Source organism: Podarcis bocagei, assembly GCF_964188305.1.
Source record: "Podarcis bocagei genome assembly, chromosome: 9".
Classification (NCBI taxonomy): Eukaryota; Metazoa; Chordata; class Lepidosauria; order Squamata; family Lacertidae; genus Podarcis; species Podarcis bocagei.
The window spans coordinates 42,096,427-42,109,649 of record NC_138134.1 but is presented as its reverse complement, the minus strand read 5'-3'; the positions used below and the strand labels follow the sequence as shown (position 1 = coordinate 42,109,649).

Genomic DNA, 13,223 nt, shown 5'->3' with positions numbered 1-13,223 from the left:
CCAGAAGGTTATATTAGTGGAGTATAAGCAAGAAGACCTTTGGATCACATGGATTACAAATCTGCGAAAGATGCGAAAGATGAAGGAGGAGGCCCCTGGAATACTTGGAATACAGGAATTTAAAATAAAGAAGAAATATGACTGGGGCCCCCACTTTGAAGATGAAGAGTTTGTGGAACTTTTGCAGCAGTTGTTTTTAAGTGCTCTTGTGGGAAGAAAACCTGGTTTGATTGGGACAGAACTCCTTCGAGATTCGATGACCAACATAAACGACTACCAACAAGACCGGCGGAGAGGGACTGAAAGAGATTTGAAGGCCTCGGATGTGAGGAACTCAGGCTAAGAACATGATTTTTATCTAATACAAATTGGGAAATCGATGGAAGGGAATTTGAGTCCAACTTAGGAAAGAACCTAATTTTCTTTAAAATGTGTTATATTAAGATGGTAAAGAGGAGAAATAATAACTTGCTGACATAATTATGGAAATTGGGATGCATGAAGGGGGGTGGGGGGAAGTCAAGAAACAAGGTTAAGAAAATAAGATTTTTGAAATTATGCATGTTTTTGTCTTTGTCTTTTTTGTGTATGTTATGTCTTTATAAAATGTGAAAAACCAATAAAAAATTTATTAAAAAAAATAAAAATACAATGCAGGACAGCTAGACAGCAGGCCCATTTAGAGTTTTATTATCTTTTCCTATCTGCAGTGCTGTTACTGATTTCACTTCAGCTTATTTTGCCTCACTTCAGGGAAAAGCTGGGGGCGTGGGAGCAACAACAGATCGCTGGAAGGAAGAAATGACCCTTAAGAGGGGTGTGGGGGAAGGGGCTCAAGAAGATGGCTCTTGAGGAGGAGGCCAAGGCCACCTGTGCTTCCAGCGAAAAGAAAAACACTTCGTTGCCATGAATGCCTGCAACTTGGACTCCAAACTTTCAGAAAGGCAAGAAGTGGCTATGCTTATTCCAGAAGCCATAGAGATGAATGGAGCAGCTCCCCATCAACACACATACACACAAGCTGCCCCTATTCCTTCCCTTCTGTCTTCCTTTCCACTGACAGCAGAGCAACTGCTGTCACCATGCAAGGAATTGAGGAATATGCGAGTGTATAATGGTGTGGTAAAAAAACAAACAGCTTCCTTTTTCATTTTACCTTGCCCTGTTTCGTTAAGAGAAACGACAAGGGAATGCCTCCCAAAATTAGTTGGCTCATCAAAGCAAAGCCCTGTCAACCAATTTTACTTGTCCTCGGACATTTCGTGACTTGTATTGATTTCATGTAGTGTTTTATTGCAGGATTTTATTCCCTTTATTGTATACCGTCATGAGAGTCTTGCACTGAAGAGTGGCCTATACATTTAGTACATAAACAGTCTCTGCCTTCCCCTGTCTAGGCTGTCCCTGTTGATCATAGGTTTCCACTTTTCACTTCCTTGCTAAAAAGCAGAGGCACGCTAAGCAAAGATTTTCACATACACACAACACAGAATTTTACTTCCTTAGAAGCAGGAAGGGGGGGGATATAAGCCTTGAAGAAAAGGGGGACAACTTGTACCATGTATAAGTTGATGGCCAGTGAGAAAACGAGGCTGAAGGAAATGCTCATGTATGAGGTAAGTGCAGAAGAAGCAGCATCAATGGAGCTGCTGAACACAAGGCAAACTTTTGAGATTGTGGGCTAGGGAGCCCAAAGTGGTGATCAGAGGATGATAGGATTCATGTATCAATTAGAACTAATTAGAAATGTAAACCACTATTATCAGCAGTATTCTTCTTCTTATTTTTTGTGTGTGCGTAATGGCTACTTGTTAAACACAATAAATTGAACTGAACTGATTAGCTAAACCTTTGACTGCATGTCAACTGTCTAAGATATTAAACTTAAAACAATAGAAGGTATAATGAAAAAGCTTCATCATTAAAACTGCTACAGTTTTCCTATATTTTTGACAGTAAGTTAAAAATTATGAAAACAAAAATAATTACAAAATACTACAGTTACAAAATACTACTAAAAATGTGTGTTAGCCAGAATGCTGAAAAGGCATTCATACAGGGCTAATTCAGCTGTACTTGCTTGCATCTAAATAATTTGTTTAAGAAATGTTTACACAAAGTCTTATAAAAAGGGAGATTTGTTCTTGTTTTCCCCCTCCCTAATATTAAAACATAAATATATAGTTGTAACAAAAAGCCAAACAGTACTACAGTATAAGTAAATGCAGCATGACAAATCCTTTCAATTTGTTCCAATTTCCACTATAGTTCAGCTGCTTGCATGCATGCATTTTTACCATAGTTAACAACAATATGACTTTTGTTCATCAGCATACATATCATTTTGTCACACAGGCCTATTTGTAGATTTCATCATCCTATTCATTTAAATTGAAGATACAAATAATCAATGTGGAATTAATTCAAGCTAATAACTGTCAGTTCAATACCTATAGCAATATATTATTTCAGTGTAATAAGATTAGAATCTTTGTACGGGAAGCAAAGCCCTGCGCTTGCATAGAGATGAACTGAATTATCCAATAAGTATTTCCATCAGTCTGCTCTTCAGACTTGTCATTCTGGATTTATGGGTGCTTCCCTCTGGTCATGGAATGGCAGGGAATTGTACCAGTCTCCAAAGACATTCCACATTAACATACTGCAGAAACTCTCACATTGACCTCTCAAGTCAAACTTCATAGGCTAGTGAAAATGGTTTTAATTTTTAATGCAACTGGAACTATGAAACTATTGCTGACCTGGTTCGCACATAACACAAAGCTAAACCGTGGCTTAGCTCGGATGTGTGAGCACATGGACTGCCAGAGAAGAAATCATGCCTGCTTTGCTCTTCCTCTGGTCCAGCTACTGCTGTGACACTGTGAGCTAAACTGTGACTTGGCCTAGGGCAGGCTTCCTCAACCTCGGTCCTCCAGATGTTTTGAGACTACATTTCCCATCATCCCTGACCACTGGTCCTGCTAGCTAGGGATCGTGGGAGTTGTAGGCCAAAAACATCTGGAGGGCCGAGGTTGAGGAAGCCTGGTCTAGGGTATTATCTGAACCCGGGCTTGTGGTTTGACTCACAACAGACAAACCCCAAGCTGTAGCCAAGGTTTGTTCTATTGCTAACAATTCATGCTTTGCCTGCAGTGAAACAAATCAGGAGCCCAGGTTTCGGTGATGCACCAAGTCAACCCATTTCTTTGCTCATAGCAATGCAGCAGCATGCCCCAGAAGGAGCAAAACAGCTGCAGTCTTCCCTCTGGGAGCTCACATGTTCATGCTGAGCCATGGTTCAGCTCAGTGTTACGCATGAATTGGGTCACTGCATTTTGGTGGAAGACTGGTAACAACTTTCCAAAGTGAAAATGTAATTCTAAAATAGGCTTCAATGTAGGGTTCCCACCCGAATGTACCTAAGAGCAAAATCCTATGCCTATTTGTAAGTTCCACTGAGTTCAGTGGGACTTCCTACCACATAAGCGTATACAGAATCAAAAGATTTAAAACACTGTCAGAATATAAATTTGGAAGTGCATTACACTGGCACACAATACTTCTCTACAAATATTACAGTAATTTCTTGGCTGCCAATAGGTACACTTTGCTGTCAATAGGTGAATTAATTGAAGGCTATTCCAAGCAAGACAGAGTAGCATGACTGATATGAGAATACAAAGTCTGGATGGAATTGCAGTCCTCTTTAAGACTCTGGTTTGTAATTTTGACTTAGGCTCGAACCTTATGTTTAGGTGTCAGTTGAGACTAGGTTGAAGGGCTAGCTATGCTCATTAGAGATGTCAAATTTGGCCATGGTGATCCATGTCTTAGCTACACATCCGGACCAGACTAATGCAATGTACTGTGAATATGAGGATACCTCTGAAATGTGTCCAAAAACTATAGCTGGTGCAGAATAAGGCTCTTCATTAAGATCACACACACACTTGTTAAAATAGCTACCATTGACTTCTGGTTTGTTTCTGGGCTCAAAGACACCCTAAATGGCTTAGTAAGAGATAATTACAAGACTGCTTGTATCCGTATAAATCTGCCCAATCATTAGTTTTTCTGAATAGGCTACTATTGCATTTTTTAGTTGAGGTTAACAGGAATGAGAAAGGAAGCCTTTCCTGTGGCCATCCTAGACTATGAAATTCTCTCCCTAGAGATTGCTTGCCTCACCCCTCATTTCTGGCTTTTCACTGCTGTGTGAAGTATCTGGCCTGCAATATTATTTGTTTTAAAGTGTTGCTACTATTTATATTGCTAATATACTATCTGTTCTTTTGTCGTTTTTATTCTGTGAAAGGGCACTAACATCTAAAGGAATTCCATGCTGAAATAAACAGATCCCACTGTTATGTAGACTATTGCAAAGAAAAGTGCACTGAAAGGAGTAATCTATATGGAATGCAGTAATTCACAATCCTTCAATCATTTCCTACAGTTAAGTCTTGTAGCTGAATTCCTTTAGCTTTTATTAAGTGAAGGATTCCTACAGATGCTCCAGCCACAAATTACTCCCTGAGAGCAAATCAGAATTTTCCTACTTCTATTTCACAATGCTTCACTTTCCTGTGAAAATAAAATGTTATTAAAAACAGGTTTGGTGCTTCTTCCAATCAGAACAGACTGAACACCATTGCTATTTTTCAGTAAATGGGAGGTGTCTGAAAACCTCTGTAGCCTTCTTCTGAACAAGTTTTCATTATGACCTTTGGAGTGTATCATTTTTTAGTATATCATGCAATGTTGCCGTAAATATATTTAAATATTAAATTATCTTTCTCATACCATGCATTAAACAGAGTTTAGGCAGTGGGTTAATAAGGGTAGAGAGTACGACTTCACAAGAGTCTTTGAAGATATTAATTTTTATATAATTTTCTGACAGTAACTTCATTTTTTATCTCTGAAAGGTGAAACAGTTTAAAAATGAAAACAAGGAAAATCAAGTCTGCATCAGCTTTTGCCATTATAAAGAATTCTTTAGCCATAACTCAACAGAAATATGTGCAATATTGCCATACACTAATCAACACAAGAAAATGTGAACTCTGGATTTGTATAAAGGGCAATGCTACTTAGTAATTGCATCTGTAGATTCCACGGCTGCTAAGAACAAAATTTAGAAACAAAATTGGTGTTTACCAAACAGTTCACTGAGTCATCATCTGCACACAGTCCTAACTATTGGTCACTAGAATTTATACTATTTTGATGGTTTTGTCACTTCAGCAAAGATCATCAAATTTTCATGTTCCCTCAGAAAGAACATGAAAACAAATATACCCAAACTGCTAGATTCTGCATCAGATGCCACATCCTACACTTTACAACCTTACTGCTCACATACAGATTTTTAGGGACCTTGCCAATAATTTTCAATGCAATCAATTATATTCTCTGTTACCTACCTTGCTCCTCATAAACAAGTCCCATATTTGAATGCGCTTCAGCTTCTCTCCTTCCGCCATCTATTTTAATCAGCTGAGCAGTTTTGTAGCATTGTTCATAGAAGTAATTCCTTAGCCATCTGTCTTCTGGTTTGTTGAAGCAATAGGCCAAATTCAGCTGGTTACAATACACCTCGTCATATAATTCTTCAGTGAAAAGAAAGTAATTAAATCTTAAGATATGATAAAATATACGCTATGCTTACTTTCTTAATGTTAAGTTTAAAAATAAATACGCAAGATTGAAGACTTTGAATTTCTTTCTATGGATCTCATTGGACTCTATCCCTTCTGGGCAGTATTTACGTAGATCATATGCTTGTTAAGAGTTCACACATACCCCTGAGCTAGACGGAGGTGGGCCAAAACCTCTCTCCCCAAGAAATTGGGATCACAAAGGTCAGGAAGCTGGTGAAGTTCAAAGCCTAACATTGCCCTTAAATACATGCCTTAACAGCAGCCATCTACACTTATAGAGAAAAATATAAGTATCACACTGGCAAACACAATTGCAACTGGAGCCAGATCTCCTTTCCAGGGTCATTCAGCCTCTCATCAAGATCAACCCCGCAGAGAGGCATAATATTTCTCTTATGTTCAGAATACACAGTCTGTTCCATCTGTACTGGATCAATTTCAAATATTGCTGCCTGAGGATATAGAGAAGCTGTGGAATGCCCTCTGTACACAGGTGTGTCTGACACCTTCACCATTTGGCTTTCAGAAGATGTTGGAAATGCACCTCTTTAGCCTGGCCTTTGACATCTGAGATGTGGGTTTTCAGGACCCAACCTCATCCCCGCTACTGTACAAGCAACAACAGTTTTGCACACCTTCAATTTGCGTGCGACAACACGCGTGCGCATCACTGCAACCCGGAAGGGGCTTGAAAAGGGAATTAGACAGGGGTGGAAGCATAATGGGGCATAACAGGGTGCAGAAGGCTTATGCGAACCCCGCCAACCTGAATGAGGGTCAGGAATGTAATCCCTGTAATTTTTTAAACTGTTTTTAATGCTGAAATTGAAATTGCTGCAGCCTGCTCTGGGACCTGCTGTTGAAAGGCAGGTAATAATAATAATAATAATGATAATGATAATAATAATAATATTTTTAAAGGAAATCAAATGTTATCAAATAGATGTGCATCTGAAATAGAAACACAAGAACTGAATTTGTTCTGAAATACCAATTTCAACATAATCTCTTCTACACTTTGGCTAGACTGCTTCTTGTCATGAACCTAATATTCTCTGATAGCAACATGAATTTATGTGGCACAATGAAGTAAATTTCTATAGTATAGCCCATCCGCCCCACAGCGTCCAAAACTCCCATTGTTCTAGGCACATTTTGCGACAGGGAATTTCATTAATGCAAGCAGTTTCTGAACTCTGGGAGCAGTACTGTGCCTAAGATTTCAGATTAAAACGGCCACTGCTGGAACGAAAGAAGGACCTTTTTCTGCCACTCTCTGAGGACTAGAGAAGGGACCCTCTCAAGAATATTAGGGGGGCGGGCAGGGGAAGTATGGCCTTGTTTTTTGTAGTCTTCAGATGAGGACTAGACCATGTGAAAAATGAATATAAGATTTTAGCTCCAGTCCATTCATTTTCATCTTTGCATTCTTGTTATACAAAAGAGTGCCTAGACGTTCTGTTGCAGCGACCATAACCTAGGTTTAAGGTGACGTTTAGCTCCTAGCTTTCATATCTCAGTTTCCCTGTGAAGCACAACTAATAAGAACCAGTTCTGGCATGATTATTATACTCCACCCTGCACACAGCTTTAAGGTGCGCATATAAATAATCATATTGTAGCTCAGTATATTTTGTGCAGGAATATCTGGTGGTATCATGAGAAAACCATACTGCTCTGGCAGAATGTTATTGTTTACAGTACTTATTGGAGCAAATCTCCCCCATTCAAATGCACCTTTTCATTGGCATTCAGGACTCAATCTTCACTTGACTGATTCCCTTGCCTCTCTTGGTCAAGTTTATTGTGGTCTTCCTTTACTGGGTGAATGGAATGGTCTGCAGCAGCTATTTTTTGCCTTCCTAGAGGCCCTCCTGAAGTAATGCAAGTTTCCCATCTACCTTAGTGTCACTGCTTGGAAAAGTGCTTATTCTCTGAAACTAGTTTGAGAAAATCAAATGAAATTACATGCTCATGCTGTCTCCTTAAGAAGTACTGTATGAGGGAGAAAAGAGCAAAAGGGCAAGGAGGCTATTGTCTTCTTCTAGCTCTAAAGACAAGCCTGCCAGGCAAATATTAAATCAAATGGTGCCACCATGTCCACTTCGGAGGCAGTGCAACACAGACACACACAGACACACACACACACAAACAAACACATGTGTGTTACATTCAATATTGCATTTCCAGTCCTCAGAGTCACCCATCTGCATTTTAATGTGATATGTGTCAGCAGATACGAATGCAAGTAACAATAAACCTATTAAATGGTATCATAAAGTATATCACATGTAAACAGATCGAAAAGAGCGAAGAAAAAAATGGAGTGACTGCTAATTGGAATAAAGTAATACATACGACAGGATAGCTTTAACTGCTCTTTGTTACTAAATATCAAAGCTGCAGAGTTCTGTAAAATTATGCAAATAACTTGAGGTAAGTACCCTACAATTCTCAAGAGATGGAAGTGACCTGAGGCTGACTATTGTTACTGTTGCAGCCCTGATTGAATGAACTTTAATGTGACCCTCAGGTGTCTATCCTTTCAGTGAATAAGAATAAGTCGTGCACAAAGATAACCGTTTCAGTATAATTGTTTTGGACACAAACTGGCCAAATGTGCTGGAGTCATATGAATAAAGCAGAGCAATTTTTTTATTTTAGCCTGTCTCTTTACATTGTTTAGATTACTGCATGGACAGGTATAAAAAAGAGACAGTACTGCTCTCCCAGATAATTGCCCACATTATATTTCAGCATGCTTTGGGTTCAAAACAAAATTTTGTTGATCACAGTATGCTATTAGCATGGGTTAGTCCACTTTCTAGAAAACAAATGTTTTGTCTTCCACATAGCCAGTCTTCAACATGTGATAAACATTTTTATAAGCACAATCTAAAGTTGTTCATTTTCCTGCAAATTTTCTAAGCTGTCGTTTTAATTTCTGTCCGTCCGTTTCAGAATTAAACCTCAAAAAAAGCCTGTCCGTCCGTTTCAGAATTAAACCTCAGAAAGCCTAAAACTGAAACATTACAGAAGTGATGAACCTTGTGAGTAAAATGAAGGCTTCTGAGAAGGTAGACAGATTAAAGAGTTCACAGTTCAGCAGTTGTATAGTTTAGACCATATTGGGTAAACCAGGTTGTACCTGGGAATAACTAGCAACTCATAGACTTGTGGGAAGGGTGCATGATGGAGGAAAAGGTGGTCATTACTTTATGGATTAGGCCTAGACTGGCCTGCAAACCAGTCCTAGCTCCCAACATGACAGACTGAGCCATTAAAATAATACAGTCAGCATCTTCTTAACCATTTGGAGAAAATTGTATATAGGGATATCAAACTTGGGCTACAATATTGTGTAAAATAATATTGAACTCTGCATGCAGGAAGTTTTACTGAGAATGACTGTACAAACTAGCCCTGCTTGTATGTCTACTAAGCACATCAGAGGAGCACATGGCAAACAAGTTGCTTGCAAGCTTTCTGCTGGCATACACTGCACTACTATATCTAAAACTTGACAGCATATCCTATGAAATTTAATAGTAAATGCTCCCCTTCACCCTGATTCATACCAGCCTTTTCTTGCTGCTGCAATTTTGCCTGTTTCCACACTATGTAAATGTACTACAGCCCCTATTCTTATACACAGTGTGCCCAGCATTCTCCATTAACTAATATGGAAAACTCTTTGTGACACCATACCATATTTAGGTCCTGCCTCTTCCTTCAACCTCCTTTCCACCTGCAGTCTGGGTATAAGATCACCATTCCAAAACAGCCAATCCTGTTGCACCCTGACCCCATCAGATGCAAAGTCCTTCCCTCTCCTACCTACTAATGCCCTTGATGCATGCCCTGAGGCCTTTCCTCAGAAATCTATGTCTCATGGCTGCAACGCTTCACCACTAACACAGTGAAATTACTTTCACAATGAAACTGGTGTGTTAAGTGGATGCGAGACTGCAGCCTAGAAGGACCATATTCAATACAACAATTTCAATCAGAGGAATTCAACAACTGATACATGGATACATTCTTTATCAAAGAATATTAATAGTCATGGTCCCATTCTTAAACACAAAGAAAAGAACTTTGGCCTGGAATTTGTAGGAAAATATCATGCACAGAACACTCTGGGTCTTCCATTTTAGACCAAACTGACTTTAATTGCTAGATAAAAACATACAATAGCAAGTACTTAATTTTAAAAATCAATACATAAAACTAAACAGTAGGGAAAACACTAGAGTGATTGTAATTGAGATGTTAGTTAAATCTATCAATGGGGTCCTGGTGACATCTTTACACAGAGAGAGAGAGAGAAAGAGAGAGAGAGAAAAGACTCCTCATTTTGTCACCTGAGTATTTAACTGTAAGTCTGATAATTCAGTGTTACCCACAATTTATTCTATAAATACAGTTGACTAAGGCTGAAATGTGCTAAAGCCCAGTAATGTTTCAAATTCATACATGAAACAATTTGGAATCTCCCCCCAGGCACACATTGCTGCTCTATTACCCAGAATTCCTCTTTTTACCTGATCGTAGGGCTGCCTCAGCCCTGGTCAGGAAGTGGTGAAGCTGATCCAGCTTATCAGGCTGTTCCGCTAGGGACTTCTCCAGCCATATGGCTGACCCAGGCCCTGCAGCCTCCCTCAAGGCATTCCAGTGCTCTATCAGAGTAAAGAGCTCGGCGAAAGACTTGTGATAACCCTGTCGCAGCATGTCTATGCAGATGTTCTTCTTGTATGAATTCCGGTAACTGGGAATTTAAAAAAGGGCCAGTTTTAATTCTTTAAATGTGAATTATCTACTTCCACTGAAAGAGATCAAGATACACACAGAGATATTACTTACACACACACGCAATCAGTATACACCAGTGATTAAAATGTGACAAGTGTTTCTTTCACCAACTCATTTTTTCCTTGGTAAATGCCCACACATCTTCAACAAAGGAAAGCCGCAGTAGGCGTTTAATACTATTTCTACTACAACTGCACTACAAATATAACAGTGTTCTGCAATTGAAATCAGCCATGAAGGTCAACTGAGTTAACCTACGCGGGGGGGGGGGGGGGATTCTTACCCAAACGTTGCGGCATTTGTTCACTAGAACACAAGCTCAGAGTTTACTTAAAACAGGCAGCAGTGGGGGAAACTAAGCATATACTGCATGTCAAAACAATGTATATGTTAAATAGTTTTGCTGGAGGTTATGGTGGTTTGGTTTAAAATGTCTGACATAGTATTTGTTAGAACTAGACTCCTTACATATTATTTGCCTGTGTTCAATATCCGTCTTCAGCTGGGACTAATTTAGTAACACAGAAGTTTCATAATTTCCACCTAATTTTAAAACCAAATGACATATCCACAGAGATACAATGAAGAATGTATATCAAAGTTATTCTAATAATAAACATGGAACAGATATTCATATTAAAACATGTATAATTAAACACTATCAAGAGATGGTACATATTTCAAGGCATATTACTCTGCTATAGCAAGGCCATTTTCATGTTACATCAAACCAACTGTAGAATATTAATTGTTGATTTTTTGATTAAAAGTTCAGTTAATTCCAATTTTACAGAAAGTGCTGCCCTTCAATATTGTATCATTAAAATACACTTAGAAACATTAGAAACATACATTTTTACTTGTTCCTGTTATTGAAACATGAATGGAAACAGATTTTGCTTAAAAGCATTGCTCTGATCATATTTTAATATAAGCAGTAGAACTTGATAACAGTCCCTAATGGTTAGTATATGGATTTATATACAAAGTAAATTTCAGAACAGAGCACTGCTATTTACTAACTAGTAATGTTGTTAAAGAAAGCAAGAAGATCTTTGCATTGCTTTATAAACAAGTTCTTCAAGGACAATGGTAACTGCATTTTTACTATTGAAACCAGAAGCCTATGCACAACAACAAACATTAGTGAAGCACTTTAAAAAAGCACTGTACAACAAACAAAGTTGAAGACAAGCCCTGTCTGCAAAAGTTTTTGGTCTACTGGACACAGAGACAGAGGAAAAGAGTAGGAAACTGCAGAAAACTAAAGAATAGACCTAGCAGAATAAAATACATCACAACAGTTTAAAGGAAAACTGACGTAATATCATGCAAAAAGGCACAGGGCTGGCCCAAGGCATTTGATGCTTCTTCCCCTACCACATACACAAGCCAGCTAGGTCGGCAGCTGAATCTTACTTACTGGTGACAGGGCACCATCCTTCGCCACACCTGATAGCAAGCTAGCTTAGGGACACAGAGCAAGCCATATGGCTGGCAAAGGTCTATCTTCCAATACCATCCTGCTCCTTAGCATCAGCTGACTAAGGCAGCTGCCTCACTCTACCTAACCTGTAAAATACACTGTCAGCAGGTAAGAAATAAGTAAATTAAAAAGGGACAAATAAGAGATAACATATGACATTCTGGCTTGACCAAGTGTGCTCTCCTAGCAATGGTGACATGGCCAATTACCAGACGGTGGAAGTAAAGTTGTACAATACATGCAGCCCCAGCCATTCATGGGTTACAGAGCTTGCATGGCAGAAATGCAACAGTGTGGATTTTGTAATTTAAATATGTCAAGACCGGAGGAACTACAGTGAGAATAGGAGACAGAACAAGACTAAGAAGGCCAGAATGCTGGCTCCAGAACTGGTCTGCAGCTTACTGAAGACTGAAATATTATTGAAGGTGTATGTCTTAGGCTCTTCCTTGGATCAACGTTCACTTAAAAGGGTCTGCTGAAGGTTCATGCTGCAGAAGTTAGAGAATGACCCTTTTAAGTGAGCACTGATCTAAATAGAGCTTAGACCAGAAACCTCCCTACAAGTCCTTTGTGGCCTCTAGGATTGGTATAGTAGTGAAGATGGAGCCCCCAGAGATAAGGGAGCCTCTGGAGAGGTGTATCTGAGGACATAGACAAGAAATATTATTGGGAACAGAAGACTGAGGAAAAATGGTTCCTTAGGGTTCTTCCTCTTCTTGACCAGTAGAAATCCCTACAGATGCAAAACTAAGAGTTCACTTTTGGATAAATTCAAAAAACAAGAAAACGTTAATGAGGAAAATAATAAAACAGCCACAGATTATTAGCTAAACAAAAAAAAAAAAAAGGGGGGGGGAGATTTAATATATAGTTGTAGCTCAGTAGAATAAAACTCTCTCTCTATATATGACGGTGTTAAAAGAACAAACAAGGGAAGTCAAATTAACACCTAAGAAGACCTAAGAAAGAGCCTCATGGAACTCCAAAGAGGAAGGGATTTTAAATGTACTATTAAAAGAAACAATTTAAAAAGAAAAAGAAAAGAAGACAAATCTAGCAAAAACAGGATGCTTAAAATCTAAAGCAAGGGAAAGAGTACAATATTAGTAGTACAGTATCAAAAAAATCAGATGGAGGACAGAATAACCTAATATTTAGCTAAGAGAAGGTTATTGGAAATTAGGGTGCTTCGACACAGAGGTGTTTTTGTGGAAAGGGTAGTTCTGACACATTTGATATGCAAATGTCCATATACACCT

General features: G+C 38.8%; 1 protein-coding gene across 3 annotated transcripts in view; it reads right to left on the bottom strand.

The window, feature by feature from the left end:
* TTC29 (tetratricopeptide repeat domain 29) overlaps nt 1-13,223 on the bottom strand; it is a 204,516-nt gene that overhangs the window by 78,492 nt on the left and 112,801 nt on the right. For all 3 annotated transcript variants that reach the window (XM_081208438.1, XM_081208436.1, XM_081208437.1), the window contains exons 5-6: nt 10,208-10,431; nt 5,427-5,612 (exon numbers count right to left, since the gene is read on the bottom strand). In XM_081208438.1, coding sequence (XP_081064564.1) covers nt 5,427-5,612; nt 10,208-10,431 — 410 coding nt within the window. The remainder of the gene's footprint in view (nt 1-5,426; nt 5,613-10,207; nt 10,432-13,223) is intronic.